Source organism: Agelaius phoeniceus, chromosome 6 (assembly GCF_051311805.1).
Source record: "Agelaius phoeniceus isolate bAgePho1 chromosome 6, bAgePho1.hap1, whole genome shotgun sequence".
NCBI lineage: Eukaryota > Metazoa > Chordata > Aves > Passeriformes > Icteridae > Agelaius > Agelaius phoeniceus.
In genome coordinates, this window is record NC_135270.1 from 38,779,337 (window position 1) to 38,801,771 (window position 22,435).

The 22,435-nt window shown below is 37.7% G+C and overlaps 1 protein-coding gene across 3 annotated transcripts in view; it reads right to left on the reverse strand.

The window, feature by feature from the left end:
• Positions 1 to 22,435, reverse strand: part of BAZ1A (bromodomain adjacent to zinc finger domain 1A) — a 65,410-nt gene that overhangs the window by 26,475 nt on the left and 16,500 nt on the right. For all 3 annotated transcript variants that reach the window (XM_054635850.2, XM_054635849.2, XM_054635851.2), the window contains 9 exons: positions 17,366 to 17,509; positions 10,816 to 10,917; positions 8,863 to 8,950; positions 7,162 to 7,296; positions 6,522 to 6,624; positions 4,298 to 4,464; positions 3,380 to 3,475; positions 824 to 962; positions 227 to 373 (listed from right to left, as the gene is read on the reverse strand). In XM_054635850.2, the coding sequence (XP_054491825.2) occupies positions 227 to 373; positions 824 to 962; positions 3,380 to 3,475; positions 4,298 to 4,464; positions 6,522 to 6,624; positions 7,162 to 7,296; positions 8,863 to 8,950; positions 10,816 to 10,917; positions 17,366 to 17,509 (1,121 nt within the window). The remainder of the gene's footprint in view (positions 1 to 226; positions 374 to 823; positions 963 to 3,379; positions 3,476 to 4,297; positions 4,465 to 6,521; positions 6,625 to 7,161; positions 7,297 to 8,862; positions 8,951 to 10,815; positions 10,918 to 17,365; positions 17,510 to 22,435) is intronic.

Sequence of the window (22,435 nt, forward strand, 5' to 3'; positions counted from 1 at the left end):
AATCATAGTAACAATGAGCTTCCTTTTTCTCTATTCCCCCCAGACTCTGTGGTCCATGCCCAGTTTAAGGCTTTAATTTCAGATTAAAGAGAAAAAGCAAGCCCATTTACATACAATATCCATGCATAATAAGACAAGGTTAAACAAAGGAGTGCCATAAATCATGCAGCTTAAAGTTAATTCCAGTGCAACTTCAGGTTTTCAGCAGTAAAATTAAAGATCTGACCTTTGGTCTCAGCATCAGCTATTTGATCTTTGGCCACTTCCTCTTCCTCTTCGGCCATTGCCTGAAAGATGGCAGTCAGGAAGAAAAACAGCAATTCACATAGTGGGCCTTCAGTGTCATTTCCTACAAGAGCTTCCTCTAAAACCTCTGTGAATAAAGTTTAAGAAGCGTCACTTTTGCCGCAAAGTTGGAAAAAAAATTATGTACTGAAGAATGAAAACATTTTTTTTTTCCCTTCAGGTATGATAATTAAATTACGTTTCCATAATTTACTGCATATATTCCTAGAATGATGGTGCCAGAAAAAGTGTTGACCAAACATTGTTTTCTTAATAGAGAACTGCAAGAAAAAAGTACAGGTAGATCTTCTGATAAGCAGAATAACAACTTGTACACCAAAACTAGTTTTGATTTTACAAGTCCCTTGGAGTTGACCACGAACTGAAAACTGGATTGATACAAGTGTTGGCACTGACAGATTAAAGCCACAAAGAAAATTCTGTAGCAGTGGTACTTGTGCACACTTAAGATATTTGGTTGTTTGGTAGAAGGGAAACCACCGAAGTGGGGCACCTTGCCATATAAGCCACAACTTGCCTAAAGTCACTCCTTCAGGAAATTCATCTTGAAGATCAAAAAGTTCCCCAAAAGCATGTAAAAACTCCAAAACCATCAGAGCATCACCAAAGATCTCAGGAGGAAGTCTCGTCTTCACTGGCACTGGAATGGGAAGTTCCTGCAAACCAAATGGGACCACTTAATACAGTATTTGGTTTGTGCAAAGTACACAAGTCATTAAAACCAAAGAGACTATTATCCTAAGGAATGTATTAGTTGAGTGTCTCTGTGTTTTACTAAAATGAGTCCCACAGGACACATGATCAGTTATCATGGTAACACTGGTGATAGTATTAACTTTGAAACTGAAGAGCATGCAACCTGAATGTAAAATTTTTGAGAAAGTTTACTCATGTCCATGAAGTTTGAATCTTTATTAAGTGAAGTTAATCCCACTACAAGTTAAAAACATTGACTGTCAAGCTTTTTCCTTTATACCTGTATTATTTCACAAGAGTTTTGAATTTCCTTTTCCTGAACTGTCTGAACAAGCCAAAATAAACATACTCTTAGAAGTTACTTATGATTGCTTGCAAAGACAAGCAAACCAAAACCCCAACACGTTCACATAAAATGCACCCTTCTAATACTAGGATATGCAAGATCATGTCTAACAACTGTGTGTTCTGGCACTGAGTTTTTTGCATTTGTAAGGCATTTATGGTAGCTGAAGACATTAAAGGGAGCTGATGTAACCATATAACAAGACCACTTAACAGAGACACCACCTCCAAACCACAGATAACAGTGCCTAACATCACGTTTGTTTTTGAAATTACTATTTTCATGTAATCCTTCAAGATTTGTCTTCATTTACTGTTTCTTAGCACACATAGTTGAATAATTTTCAGAATTATGTCTATTTTCCACAAATGTGTTAGTTCACAAATATTATAAAGAAGAAAGCCAAATATTGTGCTTCAAAAGAACACAGTAAGATATTTCATAAATTTCCAGAGATGGGAATCTTTTCAAAAGCAGGCCCCACCTGAACTCATCTTTATTTAAAATCTTGTCAATTCACAGAATCACAAAATAAAAGGTTATTTTAAGTTGTAAGGGAACCACAAAGACCTTCAGTTCCAACTCCTGGCCCTGCACAGAACCATCCATGTGAACCATCCTGTGCCTGAGAGCATTGTCCAAAAGGTTCTTGAACTCTATCAGACTTGGTGCTTTGACCACTTCCCTTGGAAGCCAGTTCCAGTGCCCAACCACTCTCTGCATGAAGAAGCTTTTGCTAATATCCAACCTAATCCTCCCCTGGCCCAACTTCAGGCCATTTCCTTGGGTCCTGTCACTGTCACCACAGAGCAGAGCTCAGTGCCTGCCCTTCCTCTTCCCCTCACAAGGATGTTGTAGACTGTGATGAGGTGTCCCCTCAGTCTCCTCCAGGCTGAACAGACCAAGTGATCTCAGCCACTCCTCATATGGCTTCTTCTCCAGGTCGTTCACCATCCTCTTTTCCCTCCTTTGAACACTCTCTAATAGCTTAATGTCTTTGTTTTATTGCAGTGACCAAAACCTCACACGGTACTCCAGGTGAGGCTGCACCAGGCACAGAGTGAGGTGAGTAGAGCAGCAGAGTCTCAGTGTAGTGATGACACTGCTTTTCCACCCCTCCTTTTTCTTTCCAGTAGAAATACAGCAGCACTGTTTTCACAGCTTGCTCTCCCCTTTCAGCAATGACCTTTTTCCCTTTCTACATAGCTAGGAGTTTTCACTCCCATCTTCAATGGCCATACAGCTCTCCTTGCAAATATGTTCAGCTCTCATATTCCTCCCAATCAGTGATTTCATTTGAATTCATTTAACACTCTCCTTTATTTCCACTTGCCCTCCTTGCACTTGTTACAATTCCCTGTGTACCTCAAACTCTCAACCTTGTGTTTCTGACTATTTTCCTCCTTTTGCTACCCCCTGCCAGAATGAATCCCAGTAAAGCATACATAAACATATAACACTAGAAAATATTCTGTGGTGTACAGCCACACTATACTCCTGTGTGAATCCTAAGTTTTTTGAGAAGCAAATTCTTGTTACTTTCTACAGGTTTCCAATATCATCATGAAAGATGTTAATTAAACATGATATTTATATTCTATTACTACAGTTTAAATCAAAAGAATGCCTCAGGAAGTAACAAGCCAATATCTTCTCTAATTTTTGCAGCCAAAACTTTAGTTTTTTCATTACTCAAACCTTTTATGTAACTCACATTTTTATAAGTGAGTTCATTTTGCATTCTTCACAGAAAAATCAGGTATACTCAATACCCCTCACTCAGTAATGCCAGCACATTGAACATACTCCATTGCAGACTGAGCACAGGCTGTAAAGCTTTTCTGGAGGTTGAAAATGCAGATGCAGATGATCCCATTAGCATTGCCACTGGGAAATATGTATTACACACTGCAGGTGACTCACAGCTTCTAGCATTCCAATCAGATCTATATTTGTCCCTGCATTAGGGAATCTAATCCATCTGGGAACTCTGCAAACTACAATCCTCAGCTATCCCAAATTCAATCATACCTTAAGGTCATCACACTCCATATCTTCTCTAGGCTTACTCCACTGTTTGAGGTATTCCACATATTTTCTTTTTTCCTCACGCAGCTTCTCTCTTTCCTGAAAAAAACAGTCACAATTGCATATAAATATTGTTACATGGTCTTACTGCAGTTTCTAAAACTGCGCCATTTACTTACTACTCAATCACACTAAAAAGTAAAACATCACATTTAATTAGAATGGAGTAATCTATTAATTTTATTTTGTATAAAACGATACTAGCAAATATCTTTAAATGAGGTGATACATTGTTGGATTAGTTGTTGCTTTTGTTGGGGGGATGTTTTGGGTTTTGTTTTCTTTTTAATCGAAATGACTAAAGAAAAAATATCAAAAATTACACACATTGATGAACATTGCCTCAAAAAAGACCATCTACAACATCCATTCAACCACAGTGAATGTCACTGTGGTAAAATATAGTGGAATCTTTAATTTCTTCATATTCAACTTGACAAAAAAGTTACTTAGTAATTTACATCCAAAAAAAATCCACACAGAAACCCAAAACCATTAGATATGCTGTCAATCTGATGCAGAACAGATACTTCAAAGAGAAGACAATTATTAAATCAAATAGTTTTATGCATTATTGGCAAAAAAACCCCTAAACCCACCACATAACTTCAGATGTAAGTTCAAATTCAAAATCAACTTTTGGTAAACTAAAATTATAGAGAATGTTAACCAGAAATACTATCCATCATCAAATCTTGTAACTGCCTATTTTTATAAAGTTCATTTCTAGAAACTGAAAATGATTAATGGAAAATAACTTCAAACAGAGACTAAGAAACAAAAAGCCATTATACTGTTCCATTATACTAGAAAGCCATTATACTGTTCCTATATGAAACACAGATACTTCAAAAGCATTACTTTTTCCTTTTCTATTTTGAGTCTCTCTTTCTCTTCTTTCTTTTTCATCCTTTCTTCTTCCACAATTTTCTTTAATTCTTCTCTCTTCTTTTCCTTATCTTCTTTCTCCTTTTTCCTAGCTTCTATAGCATTTGCCTTCTCTTGTTTTAATTTAGCTTTTTCAAAAGCTATAAAAGAAAATGACAAACCTGAGTTATTTTTCTTTTGTAAAACCTTAGTTTTAACCAATAAATAGACTGCATTTTTATAATTACCATATCAGAAAGATATGGTTTTGAAAGCTGAATTGTTTCCACACCAACCAGAAATTCAAACACTTGGAAGTTCTTTACAGAATCAGAGTTTCAAGCCTATGTATTAGACATGTTTTACGAAGTTGTCAACAGGTAATAAAGTTAAATATATCTGGTTTTATGAGTATACAGAAGGTTATTACTTGTTTATTGGTTTCTATCAATTGACATATAAAGATGAGAACTGATTCGAACATATAATTACAGCAACATATTTAGTAATGACTGGTTAATAAAAGCATGTCACAACCAGGTGTGGCACGCAACCATGAAATATCTCTGCTGGTAAAAACCTTTAAATAAGTGATCTTTAAATATTTAGTTCTTACTCAATTACTGAAGTCAATACATTTGAAACCTATGTAGTATTTCAGTGTGTTTTGCTCAAATTTTACTTCAGTTACACAGTTTAAGCTGAACTTTAAATAATAAATGCTACTGCCTGAAGAGATGCAGGCCTCTTTGCAGTCATGTGTACAAGAAGAACAGGATATAAATTTCCACTTTCTGTGGGCAGACAGCACCCATCAACCCACACACAGGCTAACAAATAAAAGGGGGTCTTACTGTTTTAACTGAATAAACAGGGAAGCTAGAATCATATGTGAATGAAATGAAAAAATCCTCACTCTTACCAAGTGGAGAGTACTAACAAGAAAAACTTTTATTGTATTTTCCTATAACATTCTGAAAATGGGCTAGGTCCCTTCTACAGATAGCTACTGCACATAGCAGCAATGTATGAATTTGGCTAACAAATGCAGTGAAGCTGATCCTTGGGGCTTTCAACACACTCAGAAGGTTAATTTTTCAAGGTACTTGGTAACTTGCTACCTTTTCACATTGTGAAAATGTGTCTTAACTACCCTTCTAGAAGCTGCAGTTTCTGTCCACACAAGAGAGGAAGCAGCTTTGACACTGATCAGCTGTTACGTCGGTCTGTGCTGTCATTCCCAGCACATGAACAAATAGATGCTTGTTGTGCAAGAACATGGCCACACACGTGTAATGGAACCCATGAAATTCTAGTGTCCCCATCTGCTATAAAGGAAAGGCCCAAAGCAGTGTCAGACAACTGTGCTGTTATTTAAGCAGATGCTGGACTAAGTAATTTCTAAATATCCTTGCCATCTTAAAAAATTCTGTCTTCAAGAAGATGAGAGGCTAGAACCGAAAGTTCACTGAAACACTTCCACAGATGAAAGCCTTTCCTTAGGAAAGGCAATCCTTACAATCCAGAAGAATATGTCCTTGTCTGACCTCTCTCCTGATAGAGAATTTGGAGGTGGAGAGGAAAAAAAAAGAGCATAACAACTTTGTCCTCAAGAAGGGATACCAATTTATCTAGTTAAACCCAAACAAAAGGCATATGGATCACCTTACTACCCTACTTGAAATCAAATTTAAATTGATTTGGAACAGGTTAAAACTAAGCCAAAATAATTCAAATAGTCCAAACTAAAAATCTCTGAATCTTTTAAACCCCCCCAAAAAATCAAAATATATTTCAGTTCTTTTCAGTTTTGAGATTGTTGTATGAGGAAAATGCATAAATGGAAAAACTAACGGATTTGTGTTACACATTCGTGCTTTGATACACCTTCAGCTGGTAAAATTTACACATGACTTCACCAGCCAAGCTTCTACAAAAAATTATTTAGCTCTTTATTTGTCTGAGAGAGAAATCAACACAGTTGGGCCACAAGCTTCCTACATTTCCCCAGTTTAATCAACTAACATGGAAAAAAAAATAAAACCAGGAAACAAGTGTGCTAACTATTGAAAGAAGCACTTGGCCATAGTGGTGTGGCAGTACACTCTTAATACATTTTCCCTTTGAAAGGTACAACCCCAAAAGCACCCTAATTATGGCCTGCTCTGAAATCTGCAAAAACTAGTTCTACTGGTCATATGAGTAAACTTCAACTTACCTATGGCCTGCACATCTTCTTTTTGCTTCTGGAACCTTGCTCTTTCCCTTGATACTTTACTTTTATTTCCTGGGGTGTTTTGTTTAGGTTTAATATTGTCCTCCTGATAGAGAATTTAGAGGTGGAGAGGAAAAAAAAAAAGAGCATAACAACTACAGTGAAATGACCAGCAAAAGATATTCCCAATTTTTCAACTGTTCTGTAAAACATAATAAAGTAATATAGTGACCAAGAGTCTCAGTGTTTAAATACAGGCAAGTGACATACCTGTATCTGAGGGCAAGTGACATAATTTTATATGAGAGTTCAAATTAAAGCTTTTTAGTAAATTATTTATTAATCCCAGAATGGAAAAGTTCTGTTTGTCATCACAACACACTGAGAAATTAGTTTCTTGATGGGATCCCAGAAATAATAACAAAAATAAGATGATAACATATCAATTATGATCACTTTTACCAGCTTGACTATAAAGCAATTACTTTAAAGCAATTGTGGAATATATCCCAACTGCCCTCAAAATAAAAGAAGCACAATGTCAACCCTGTATTTCAAATGATCTGAAAACTCAGACAAATAGGAGTACCTCCTACACTATGCTGATGTGTCTTCATCCGGGATTAGAATTGTTATTACTTACAAGACTTGCAAATGCCCTCTTTGGAGGTCGCCCTCGCCGTCTGCTTGCAGGACTGAAGATAAACGTGGGTGGTTCATCAGGAAAGAAATAGGAGAAGTTTTGTTCTGCTAGATTATATTTTTCAATTGATGTTGCCTTCGTAAGAAAGATGAAAATAGATATTCATGGTGAAATTCTTACCTTTTTAAAAATATAAGCTAAATAATCTAAATATAAGCTAACTAATCAATCATTAATTCACAAAAGAAGACAGTAGGAGCAACCATATCCACAACTACTTAACTGAGGATAAGAAATAAACCTCTGAAATAGTGTAAGTGAAGAGTTAATCTACCAAGTTATAATAATAATGTATGCAGCACCCATCTGAAACTAGAATTTGGCTTCATTTGGTAAGATGTTGTTTCTTTATATGCCTTTCAGCAAACACAGCTCATAAGTGTCTTCTTAGCATGTTACTGAAGCGTGTCAAGAATAAATTTTGACAGATAAAAGCAGAAACTTAACTTATTGAAGAGTTACATAATTCTCTATTACACAGGTACTTATTTCTAGAGGAAGATTTTTCCAAATTGTCAAAGGTTCTTTTCAAGTCTACTTTCTCAACCATGACTTCAGGAAATCTGCCCTTATTGGAGAATACAGATGAGGATACAAAGGAGACATTCCAAACAGGACATGTTAACATAACTGAAATGCAAGGCAATCAGCAAGAGAACAAGACACTCCACAGAAAGCCCAAATAAAGACAAGATGACAAATAAACATATATAGAATATAACCATTTTCCTGAGGCTTCAGAAAGCATCACTAATAGATGACTAGTCCTTAATGTGGTACAGTGAGCTGGGTAAAAATGACCACTAACAAGCCCAAGGAATGGGGTGGTTTATCCCTTTCAGCTCTATTTTCTTCTATTTCCATTTCTTTGGAAGAGACAGACTCTTAGGAGTTACAAATTTATTTAGAAATTCATTGCCTTTGTTATTTTCCACAGCTTTCAGAGGCAAGACTCTCATGGACTCATCTCTCTGAGCCTTCCTGTGCAGAATGAGCAGTTACACAGCTGTATGAGAAAATAACAGACATAATCAAAATCCCTGCTACTTTCCAAAAACAAGAAGATAGCAAGGATTTCAGGGTCAAGGCTGCAATACACAGGGAAGGAGTCCAGGATCTCTTGTGGTACAACAAGCAAGGCAAGAGAAATTGCTGCCTTGTGCGAAAAGCTGCTCAAATTCTCAGTCCTCTGGTGCCCACTAAGATGTGAACTTCAGTCTGAGTTGTTCCAAGTATCACCATATATCTAAAATTACAAACACATGCACAACCAAAATCCAAGGCCTTATCAAAAATCCATTCCAGCCACCTAAACTCTAGTACCTGTCTCACTGAAGATACAGAGACTGAATTCAATCTATTATAAAATGCTTTCCAGCTAAAAGAATTAGAACAGAGTAATATTGGTTTACTGTACCAACACAAAACCAGTTCATTTTTATTCAACTTAGAAGTATCAGCCGCATACCTTGAAGAATGAAAACAATTCATGTCCTAGACTAATCAAAAGTATATTATACTTAGCAAAAACCTAAATGTGACGTAGTATTTAAAAGGAGCTCTGAGCAGCTAGGAGAGAAGAGCAAAAAAATACTAAATAGTGTCAATATTCTATCCCATAAATTATGTCTTCTTGCTTACCTTAGCTTTAATGACTCCATCATGTGGTTCACAGTGCTGTTTCAGAAAAAGTTTAAGTCTATCACGAGAAAAGAGATGTTTCCTCCGGCTGTATTAGGAAAGAAAGGTAGTATTATCAACTAACATCTTTAATTAGTATTTAAGTACAGCCAAAATTATGTGCAAGAATACATGTGATAGACCATGTGATTGAACTTTTTCTTATTTTCTTACTTATAGTTCTTTGAAAGCACAACTGAATTAAAATTTTCCTTATGAATAAAAAAAAAAGACAAGTAGTACCTAAAGAGTTGGTTTATGCATCTGCAATTTTTATTTTGAAGATTCTGTTATGTCCTCTTTTATAAACACCCTTTTGATCCACAGTAAATCCTCCAAATACTTCTTAAAATTCCTAACTAAAACTCAAGTCTGATTGTTTGAGGGAGGACAACAAACAAACAGGGACAGCAGGAAAGCAGCATTCACATCTCTCAAGCAGGGAGGCAAGCCAACAAGTGACAAGGTGAATTCACACACTTCTCAGTCAAGCTATGCCACTTCTTTCTACAAGACAGTGTGCACTCTACTGGCTCCTGGCATTCCAGGGAACCTGCATTACTTCATGGGAAGGAAAAGGCTTCATTACATAGGAGTAGTTAATGGAAAAATAAATCCTGATTTGTGCTGGAACTAAATGACTTGTAATCACGTAAACTGAAGTTTGTGTATCAAAACTTTATATAAACTGGATGCTTTAAACAATTACTCTGAACAGATATTTTAACTAAATTTGAGAGAAATTTGCTATTTAAGAAGCAAAACCTCTACACCTTTCTATTTTAAATTAATCTGATTGCCAGTGTCTGCTCTAACTTTTCAAACCAGCAATGCTACCAGAGTGCTCACAACTCCAATAGCTCGTTATTATCGTTATTAGAGTTCACACACTCTTTTCCATCTACTCCATCAATGACAACAGTAGCCAAGGTATCAGAAGTCACAGTCTTGCAAAATGTGGAATACATAAAAATTTCCTTAAGAAAGGATGTTCTTTGATGTTTGATCTTTGTATACTTTCAAGCCTAATCAACACAAAAGGAAATTTAATGCATGAAACTGAGAGCTTGGTTGTTGGCTACTATAAGTGATGTCCAGGTATTAGAAAAATAAATTATTTGTTGGTAGAATTGCCCTGTTAAGGTTTAGGGCTGGACATACTTCAGTGGTCTCAGACCTGCAGGGAGGTTAATAAAGCTTGGGAATAAGAATGCCCACTGACAGTGGTCACAAAGAACACAGAATTTAAGGGTCACAAAGACATCTAGTAAAATTCCCAGGGTAAGGAAACCCAACCAAGCAACTATACCAAACCAGCTCCAACTGGGTAAAAGGTAATTCTGCAGGGGAAAATCTGTGGCCACCAACTCAGGACCACTGACCAAGAAACTCGCTGACTCAAAAGAGAAAGACTGAGCAAGTGGACTAATTACCATAAGATGTAGGAATTAATAAATTAATTGGAATAATTAACAAATAGAAAATAGAAAAGTAATTAGTAAGAGAACTTATGTAACTTATAGCCAATGAACACTCAATCTTTTTCTTGCTAAAACATGCTTGATTTATGGAATACCACTGATCACCTAGGCTTGTGAAATAAAAACCTCTGTCTCTCTTGAGTGTGTAATTATTGGCTCACTGCACACTGGGTAACTAATCTGATTTTTGCAGACAACAACAGCAGGTCTCACCTGTGTGCCAATGAAAGCAGAGACCTGCAAGGAGTTGGTACTGTGTTAATGCTAGCAAAGCTTGGAATCCTTGATACAGAAGGTCTGTATTAGAGTATTCTATTCCAGTGCTTTTAATTAAGAGCTCTAACATTGTTTTAAAATGTCATTTTATATCAAAAAATCTTACACAATTCACAGTTATAAAGTATAGTTTTAACTTCCACATACTAATTTTTACCTTAGTTGAGATGCTTTAACAATAACAGCTTCATATAGGTGTTTTTTAATAGGTTGGACTTTGTATTTGAACAAAGAAGGATCAATTATGGCTTTCTTCTCCCTAGGAAAAAAAAATTAAAAATTAAAAGTTTACATTCACATATCATCAGCCTCATATTTTACACATTTAATATATTTATATGCCTATACAATGGACTTCTTAAAAATAGCCAACTTGTAACTTCCACCAGGACCAAAGAGGGCCTATTAATTTATGCCAACTTTTCTGCTACTATATTTAAATCTGCATTAAAACCAGTTCCTGCAAGGAACAGGAAGAACAATGAGGGATGTTTTCTTAGCAAGGAAATGGAAGATAAGAAGGGAAGGAAGAAAGAGAGAGAGACAAGTAATGATACATCCCTACACTTCAGAAAATTGTCTCCTTAATACTCTTAAGTACTCATGATGGTAACAGGAAGACAGGAAAAAAGAGGAAAAGATGGTGAGAAAGGATTCCAAAAGACAGAAATAAATAAAATTAGTAAAACTAGTAGTCCTTGATCTACCAATTGTGTTGCAAAACAAGTAAAAAACACCTAAAATATTTTTCCAAAATAACACTTTAGGAAAAAAACCAAATCCAACACTTTACCAACAGCATAAAATAACAGGAAGTAACAGAAACCATAACATATCTACACTTCAAAATAAATGCTCATCAGGCTACATACTTTATTAGCCAAAGTGCACTTCCCTTTTACAGGTATTCCTACAGAGACCTGGATGTTTTCCCCCCCATGGAAAATATTTCTTCAGTTTTAACATACCATTAACTGTTTTGTTACACCTCTTCCTAGGTGGATAACACCCAGGTTCTGGTGTGCTACCAAAATTCACTCCTTTTCAAGAAAGAGAGGGGCTCTGCCATAGACAATATGCTTTAAGAAGAGTAATGTATTTATGAACAGAGCTGAACTAATAAGACTTCATTTAAATAATGTTGCATTTTGGCATTAAACAACAGAACTAACTTCTCCTGAGGTGACAATTTGTAATCAAGACTTGTACTGCTTTATCAGGAAGAATTCAGTCATCTTCTTATTTCATCAAGAAGGAAAGTTGAAGCAGCTATGTAGATGAACTAGGAGATTTAAAACTATGCATTTCATCACTGTCAGTCCTTCCAGCATTTACAAAATGCTTTCAGGTGGAGTTTGAAAAAATAAACCAGTACATCACTTGCTGTTCTTTAGCCTTGTGAAAAACATGCACATGATATTGAGAACTGTACTTTGCAATGCTCTGAAAATAAAATTTGCTACAATTCTTGTTTTTCCCCACTAACTCTGTGAAAGAGAAATACAAGAAATGTTAACCTTCCAATGCCTAATAAATACATTATTAACTACAGATTAAACAAAACAGTACTTATTCACCGTTAGTGTCATTTCAGATGAGAATAATTTGCAAAGTTCTCAAGAAAAACAGTTTATAATGATTAAATTATCAGCATAGTTAATAATAAATGGACTGACAAAAAAAAGACAGACTTGGAAACAGGAACATATCTACTAGACCTACAGATAAGTGCTGTGATTTGCATGCAGTGTCTTGCATGATACTTCATGCACATCACAGCTGAAGTCTTAAAGTTGAGTCACTCAGACCAAACACAGTTTAAGAAATATAACAGAAAAAAGCCCACCCAGCCATTCATATTAGCAAAACAGAGATCAACTGTAATCCAGTATATCCACTGGCAAGATTTTAACATATTTACATAAGTTTGTTAGAAGAGCCTTCATATTCTGGTCATACCATGACTTGGTCTTCCATGACCACCTGTCTAAGACAGGAAAGCTAAAGTAATAAAGGCTGTCCCCAGGAATTTTTGGATAGTATGAAGGAAAAACTTGCACCTCATCACACACCACTGCCTTTCCAGGCCTTTGATCTAGTAAGCTGAAGAATGGCCCAAACACATGATGTTCAGATACAAAATAAAAGGCATCAGAGTACCAATATGAAACCAAAAGTCTATCAGCTTATTTACACATTTTGAATAGGTTCTAAGCTTCAATACTGTGCAATCAAATTCAGGGCCCAAAGAATAATGAAATTTTTAACTCTTCATCATTAATCTTTTCTTCTTAGCTCGTGTAAATCTTTCTCAATTTCAGTGGATCATGTATAATAGCCCAAATGTAATATCAAAACACACTAAATTTTTCTGCTTAGTTTCTGAGTTTCTAGTTATTATCCAAAGAAGTAAATATATTCCTGACATCCTCTGCCAAATTTAGAGTAAAAATTTTGCTTAGTGCAAAAGAGGAAGAAAAAGGTAACTCAATACACAAAGCAATCTTTAAAAATTATATAGATTATCTAGCAGCTTTAGCGTAAAAATATTATTATTTTTGCTTATATTTTATTTTGTAAAGCATTATATAAAACACATTAGAGTTAGCAAGGGTTAGATCCATTTCACAGCAGAGTTCCCTTACAAAAATCTTCTCAGCACAGTTCTGACACACAAATCCAGAAGAAAAAATACAGAGTATTTTGCAACTTAGTAGGTAAAAACTACAACTGACTCACCCATATCACAATAGTTTCTACTGCAGTCAAGTGAATGTGATTAGTACTTGTGTGAGAATCTTGCATTTTTAATAAGGTTATAGTGAACCACTGACAGGTAATAATCTCATCAGGCCTTCAATTACTTTGGCATGTTGCCCACATGACCTGAACATAAATTTCTTCTTACACTACAGCTATGCTACACTCTGACAGCACAGTACTAAGGGAGCAGTACCAAGTAACCCCTGAGACCTTAGAACCATGGAATTGTTAATGCTGGAAAAGGCCTCTAGGATTGAGTCCAACTACCAACCTGGCCCCATCGTGCTCATCACTAAATCACATTTTCAAGGGCCACATCCACATGGCCTTTTGAACACTCCCAGAGATGATGATTTCATGACATCCCTGGGCAGCCTATTCCAATGCCTGATGTTTCAGTGGAGAAATTTTTCCTATTATCCAATATAAACCTTGCCCTGGCACAATTTGAGGCCACTTCATCCTGTCACTTGCAACCTGGGAGAAGAGATCAACTACACCCTGGTTTCAGGTCCCCCCTGAACCTCCTTTTCTCCAGGCTAAATAAACCCTGCTCCTTCAACCTTATCCTCCTGAATTACCTTGTCCAGGACACCTATCTGCACTATCTGGTCTGAGTCTTTCCACAGTTACCTGTATCTTACTGTATTTAACAGAAATTAAAAAATTGTACCAAAAAATACTGAAGTTGGAGGATCCAGAATGTTGTCCTGAAGTGCTAAAATGACTGCTGTCCCACTTTTCCAGAAAAAGGCAGTGGCTTTTTTTTCTCTTTCACTAAATTTGGGAATGGACAAAACTCCCTTGAAGAATGCTAGGTAAATAACACAATCATTTATGGTCTCATCACGCTCCAGTGCAAGCCTTGCACAGGTAGCCTGTCAGCAAACTGATCCCCATGGCATGGCTGCCTCTGACAAGGAACTCTGTACTGAGCAATAACAACAACTGCCCACTTGGAATTGCAAATATTTTCTGCAAGTATTTTCAACAACAAAACAGAGCAACCTGAAGACTGTTAAGAACAACGTTCTAGGGACAACACAACAGCACTTTGCAACAAAATCCTGATTTTAACTTTTTGGTGAAGATTTTAAGGTGCCTTTGATCCAGGTACTTTGGTTTTTCCTTATAACATAAAAAGAGGACTACCCATCATTATTATTCTTGGATTCAAGCAATGTAGGAATGAAAGAGGAAGAAAGGAAACATAAGAATTACATATGAAGAAAGATTTTACTGTACTGAAGATATTATATAGCTTTAATGACAAGCTATGCCCACATTTTGACATATCCATTTACAAATTTTTTTCCTCCAAATAAATTTTAAAAACTCATTTGAAGATGCTAAAAGCCCTGGATAGTAAGGTTACACTGACATTACTTCCAAAAACTGTTACCTCTTATATCCCAAAACTTGCAGAAACAATTAGCCCTTCCCCAAAATTAATCTTCAATTCAAACTAAACAAACACCCAAATTTATTGCCATAAACCAGCCAGCAAACCAGTAATTTTTTTTTCTAGTATTTCTGATGATGCTTGATGATTCACACTACTCACAGCCCTGACAAAAGGAATGACATGAATAATTAAGTTGCAGCTGAATTGTATGCATTTGGCAGCAAAAGCCCCTCAAACCTCCAGGTTGTTGCTGAGTGCTAAAGCCAACACAAGAGTTCAACCTTACCTTTAAAAGTCTATCAGTTTAAGGTGTGAACACTACTACTCCATGTGACCACTATCCTATGGTGGCTCCTATGAGGCTCCCAGGGCATAGCAGAAATGTTTTAAGAACTCAGAAGATTTGCTACCTTTTGCTATTTAAGCCAGGCCTTAGAGCACAGCCTGTTTTTCTGAAGGAAAGTAAGAGCATCATAGCCTCTTTCTTCCTGTACCACCCCAACTTTTACTGAAAAACACAACAGAAAAGGTCAGCAGGAACATTTGTACAGACTACACAGCTATTCCTGCCCCACACAGACAGGAGGAGTAGGGTCACAGAAAGGCTGAGATCTCTAATGATGTCTATTTTCAGTTAAGATTCTCTAGCCTTACAGATTCTTTAGGAAAAATATTTGCAGATGGCCCATCAATCTGTGCTGTGCTCCCCTCCCCCTCCCTCACAAACACCCTGAGCATCTGCTGTACCATTGTTTAACAGCACTGCAGCTTTGCACAAAGACAGTCTCAAAACCTGGAGATTTGTGTGCAGGCTGAGGCAGAACTGTCCTGCACATATCAATTTGACATTGGTCCCAAGGTGACTCACATCCATACTCTCCATATGCAAGTCTCTCCATAAACAGCAAAATACAGTCTCTGAAAGACTAGGGATGCAAAACCATGTCATTCAGTTCAGTGAGATTTCATTGTTTTGAGCAATGGTACAAAGAATCTTATATGCTAGCATACAAAAATTCATGACAATGCTCTACTTACAGATAGGTTTTACACATTCTGCAAATAATACTTTTCAAGTCTGCATATACCCAGAATATATCTAGAAAATTGCTGTTACTACACTCTCACATTTGTTATAAACAGACTCACTTAAAAGTTACAGTAAGCATTTTAAAGACACAAGAGGTTTGCAATTTAACTTGCAGCATAAATGTTAGATATGTCCCAGAACACTGCTTCAAAAGCCTGTATATTCTCACAAGAACTCCCCTTCTAAGAGAAAGAAATTATTTTCCCTCCCTTCTCTGCATTGTCAAAATAACTAATCAGCTGGGGAGAACAACAGATTGACTGGGAGTGCAAGACTTAGTCTTACCACCAGCTCTGCATGCATGGAACTGACAGCACTATAATGGATCAATCCTACAGTCAGCTCTGTGCATGCTTGCCTAATTCCAATAACCTCCTTTCAAATGCCACATGCCTTTTGGAATACTGAAAATGCATTTATTTTTTCAAATACATAGGACATCTTCATGAACAACTTAGACACTGCCTTCAAGAGACAGCAAAGAAATTTAAAAATTATTTATCCCATGTTATTTTCTTAACCAAGTGAGGAGCTCTACCCTAGTTATTCTAGGCATGTCAGGACATGACTTCATCATAAAGCAATCAACAAGATTAACTTCTGCATCCATGTGACATCTTAAAGTCAGTAACAGTTCATGCAAAGCCCGTATGTTGCTAGATCCTAGATTAGGGCCCACTTCAAAGACTCCTCTTTCATCATCATGCCTATGAAACATAGAAGTCTTTCTTCTCAGTATACTGCTAGGATAGGCTCAATTACTGCTCAGTAAAGGGACACTCCAACACGATAAACAACACAGTTACAACCAAGAAGCTCTCCTATTCAATGTTATTAGGCTACTCCAGCCCATAGGAAGTTCCTCAAGACAAAACACACAGTTTCACTACACCTAACATCATAACCAAATCCATCAAATACAACGATATATTTATATGGACACATGCACAATGAAGAAAGCTTGTTATGTTTTTGGTTTTTTGGACACAAACACAACAAGTCTCTGGGAAGACTTTTCAGAGAGCTCCAGTAACAGCGTGTCCTCCTGTCATACAGTAATGTCAACTCTGAGCCCCATAATGGAAGTGAAGTGATACCAAACTGCCCAACTGCAGCACATGCTGCACTTTCTGCTACAGCAGCACAGATGTCCCAGCACAGAGAACTACGAAGAGGTACACACAGCTCTTCCACCATCGCTCAGCAAAAACACTGTCATTGCAAAGAGATAAACAATGATTAATCTGTAGGTATTGCACTTCTCATAATGCAGTTTTCTGGTGCGTTAGCAGAGCCTGCACCTCAGAAGGTTCAGCTTGTCACCTTCAGCTGTCTAAACGCTCACAATCCATACAGATCAAGTAATTTGTTTCAGTCAGACTCTGACACATCTAGCTTTAATCTCATTCCCACCCAGTCAGCATGACACTCAGTAAAAGTATCCTGTACCCGTTTTGTGCAGAGCTATTGTGCGTTTCTGAGTCGTCACTGTCGCTGATGACAATGGTGTCCCCATCAGCACTGCTGGTGTGCCCATTCGCCATTCCATTGTGATGGGCTGGAGCTATGACTTCCAAAACCTTACACTGCAACCTGCAATAAAACACAGACATTTATTAATGGCAAAAGTCTTTCGCTAGTACAAGGAGCCTAAAATTGTAGCAGATGTTATTTTAAGAATACATACATAACTGAGCATTGTACTGTCTAGTAAGTAAGTAACCAAGAGCCTTCAACTGAAATACTAGGTAAAATATCAATTTCGTAAGCACCATCTAATAAATGGACAAATTCATCTGCTTACACAGCCATCAGCTTCACTTCTCAGGAAACAAATCAAGTTACTTGTGGTTCTGAGGTTTTTCTTCGGTTCTCATTTAAGTAAACTAAAAAGTTAACTTAATGTGTTACTTTAAAACTAGACAACAAAACTCCTATGTTATTTTCATAGCAGTCTAAGAAAAGGAAAAGATTTTGAGATCATAAAGTATTTTTACTTGTAAGAGATCATCATCTACTACTGTTGATGACCTAAATAAACAAGGCTGAAATGATCATTATGCATCTAATCTTAATAATGGCCCATTTATCTGCTGACACATATTAAGGCTCCATCTGGCATGCACACAATTGACAAAACAAGCCTATTCCTTTGCCATCCTGAATGCTAGTTATAAAAGGGAGAATTAACTACATATCAAAAAGTATGATTAGTCAACACTTCATGCTGGGTAACTGTACTATAGCTGGTTCTTAACCACTAACTTTCACCCCTTTCTAGAATTCCATGGTTCCTATTATTTAGTTTAACATCCAAAAGCCTTGTCTGATTCATGAAAATTAACTGCTGTAGACAATGGATGTTGTCACATTCTACCACTAAAAGCTCAAAGCATGGAGGAAAAGAACACATAATAATTTTCTTCTCAGGGCACCAAGCAGTCCCACTTGAAATATGTAAAATGAAGAATACACGAAGTTCTGGGCTTGAACTAGTGGTGTCACACTTAGGCTAAAAACAAATAAACCTCACAAAATCCATGACAAATTCTAAATGTTCTTCTTTCTGAACTGAACATTGGCAAAAAGGAAGCAATGTCAAAATATTTCTTGAACACATCTTTCTGCAAGCAGATAGTACTGCCAAAAACTTGCACACATGGAAAAGACTGGGGATAGAGAAAAGGGAAAGGAAAGATGGTGGTAGCCTGAGAAAACCCCAAAGAATTAAAATAACATAATGACATTAAAATATCCTAGGTAGTATTCTTGTGACATTATCAAGGATCAGTAATGCAGTTAGACTCTGTACCTGCTCTCTCCAATAGGAAGGGAGGTCCAGCTTGCTCCAGCACGTTATTTAAAAATATGAAAATAATTTAATTTAAAAAAACCAACAAAACTATTTACATCCTTATATACTCCTAGAGACAACAATATGACCAATCCTTACAGTGTCCATGGGGACACGAGAGCTGCTTGCATGCAGAGGCAGCCTGAGCCCACTTGGACTTGCTGGCCACAGGCACACTGCCATTCCAATGCAGCCTATCTTGTTTCCAAAGCTGGCTGGTCTGGAAGACATGTCTTCCCAGACAGTGGAGACCAAGCTTATTAACTGTAAAAAATCTAAATGGATTCTGTATGAAGAACCAAGAGTGTCCAAGTATAGTGGAGGTAGAACCTGGTGACTGCTCACAAAGTCAATCCAAGTCCAACAAGGCTTATTAAGGCCTGGCCCAGCACCAGACTCTGAGTCCTCTAAGTAAAGTCTATTATTAGTAACTTGGTTTTCTACTATTTGGAACATCACAGTTGCCTCTTCATCCTATATAATATGGAACCAACTGCATGACAGAATGTGTATTATTAGGCTGGGTTTTTTTAAATCCAACAAAGATCATCTCCTAAAAAAAGTCTTCTTAGTAGAATTAGTTTTGTTTCAGGTTATGAAGTACATTTCCTAGTGAGTCCAACTCAAATGAAGCCACACCTTTAGTTTCTCACGGAAACCAGCGGAGGCTGCCGACACGCTTGTGCAGTTCCGGCGCTCCCCACCAGGGGGGGCGCACACGGCACGGCCCCCGCGCCCCCGCTGACAAAGAGGCCTCAGCGCACGCCCGGCCCGGGCCGTCCTCCCGCACAAAACCACTTCATGTTCCACTCACCGAGGGGCTTTCCAGCACTGGCTCTACCTGCTCATCCATCGAGCGCCCCGTAATTTACAGGGCATCACATCTCTTTTTCTAAGAATGGAAATTACATATTCTATATGCTTGATTCAATAAGCAGCCAAATCCCCAATAACAGCTGCATTCCACTCCCGCCCCTTTCCCCTTTATTTTTCAGCAGGAAGAATGACTAACAGATTAAGCTATCTTAGAAAGGAAGTGATACTCCATCTTCTATGCCATTCAAATCATTACCAGAAACCTTTGGGGAAGGAATCAAGTGAAACACACATTACCTGGTGCAATAAAAGCACAATCCTGTGCAATTTAATGCTTGCTGATGGACAGGAGATTAAAGACAGTGATGCAACCATTCCTTCTGGCATTAAAGAAATAATCTATGAATGATTTTTTTAGCTTGTAGTCAAGTCATGGCTAATAGCACCAATTCCCTGGACTAAGTGGCAAAAACACTGTTTCTAGTGCAAGTGGTCTGCTCTTCTCGATAACCTAACAATTCCCTGAGTTCACTCACAGCAACTCTTATTTTATATTATAAGGCACATAAAACAACATAGCTGAAAGCTGAAGCAAGACATTTAAATGAAGCACACTTCCTAAAAAAGATACTTCAAAATCTTTACACAGCTTATGTCAAACCATGCTCACTATTCCCATAAAATAAGATTTGGGGGCAACTCAATCTAAAAAGACAGCAGCATCGACGTACATAAATATGTACCCTAAATATCCCCATCAGTTAGGAAGCACTTTCTTCAAATTACAATAAAGATTACAGTCACACTGAGTGAATGCCAAAGGCTTTCAAAATAAATTGAGAATAGAACCATTAGGAACTTGCACACAACAGTCCCAGCAACTCTAGCTCAGACAATACTTACAACAATTTTGCTTACCTATTTCTGCACTACAGGCTGTTATCAACAGTGGGGTCTTCTGGCTCATTGAAAGGATGGCCTCATGCTTACAGATCTAGTTTTTGTTAGGCTCAGAAACTAAGATCTTTGAGGTCTGTTATAGTAAGGGCTCCAATAAACGCTTAGCCTTATGGTTTTATCTTTATTCTTTTAAAAAAACCAAAACAACAAAGAACAACACAGGAGTCCAAAGGTTTTCAACACAAAGCCAGAGTTCAGTATCACAAACATAATTTATTTTTAAAATGTATCTTCTCTCTCAAATGAAGAAGACTGAGAACTTCCATTGATTTCCATTACTGTTGCGTAGGGCTGGTCAGCTGCACAAGCAAAAGAACAGAACTAACTCCAGCAACCCAAGGGCTAGGGACTACAGACTGGGGCACAGGACAGTTCCCCAGGAAACCCAACTCAGTCTCCTTCTGCAGAAACTATTCTGGGCTGTGCTTAGAAGAGCCTACATCTAACAGAAAACTAAAGTCTGACCGAACCTTGTCACTCCCAGAACTCTAAGGAAGTTGAAGTAGGTTGAAGTTATACAAAAGCAAACTGCACTTGCAGCCTAGGCTGCTGCTCCACAAGATGCAGAGATGACTTAATGGCTCCTGTCAAATGGGGAGATCTTCCTTTGCCACTCCTCTTTCCAGCCACATACATGGTGCTTGCTTTTTGCAGCTCTGGCAATCACTGTCATTTATTAATTGTCATGAAACTGGATTCAACTACCTAATAAAAAACTAAACAAAAGAATATATATTTAAAAAAACCCAAAAATCCCTAAACCAATGCAAAATGCTGGGTAAGCTTGTGTTATTATCACCTACTTTAAGCAGCTCACTGAAGGATAGATGAGAACTAGGGCATATGCAAGTTACAAACACTGACCACAGATAAATGCAGAGGAGGATGGAGAGCTGTCCATCTACTCAAGAGGTGGGAGAAGAGGGGCTGCCATTGAAGACCAAGGCAAGTAAGTTTTTGATTACCTCAGCCTTCCACTCATCCATTGTCACCAGTTTTCCAGCACTGTTTATCAGGGGGTTACACCCTCTTGACCTTCCGTTTCTGGTTAATGCACGTGTTAAAGCCCTTCCTGTTATCCTTTGCATCCCCTGCAAGGTTCAATTCCAGCATTGCCTTGCTCTTCCCAGGTCACCTGTCAGTCCCATCTTCTTCTGTCTGTGTATTTGCTTCTTGCTCTTTAGTTTGAACATCAGGTCCCTATCAGCCAGGCCACTGTGCTATTTTCCAGCAGATGTCAGGGTAATTGAAGACCCCAGGAAGGACAAGAGCCTGTGAGTGCAATGGTTCCTGTAGTCAGCAATAGTTCCTGACGAAGCAATAAGGTTTTGTCAATACAGACACCTTGATCGGGGTGTCTGTAGGAGTTACCAACCTTTGTTACCAACCTTGCTTCCTTTTGTTGCCTCAGTGTCTGATTTTTACCCACAGGCTTTCAACCTGCTCATGGCTGTTCTTCAGAGACAACTCTTTACACTCAATCCACCTCTTGATGTAGGGGGCAACCCCTCCTCGCCTCTTCCTCCCATCTCTTCTGAACAGCCTGCAGCCATCAATGGTCACAGTCCAGTCATGGGATTTGTCCCACCATATTTCAGTAATGGCAACAAGGTCATAGCTTTCTAGCAGCAAAATGCTTTCCAACTACTGTTTGTTGCTGATGCTGTGTGCTTTGATGCAAAGGCACCCTCAGCTGGGCTGTCAGCTGTGTCACCTTCCTAGAGGAGCACACCCCTGAATTCCTTAGAGATAATTCTCTGGTGGTTTCCCTTTTGGTTTATAATACCTTAGGAGACCCTGGCTCATCTCCCTAACACTGCATGTTCCAACATGGCTCACACATTTCTGAGTCAGTATAATATAGATGCATTTCAGCTAGACTACTGATT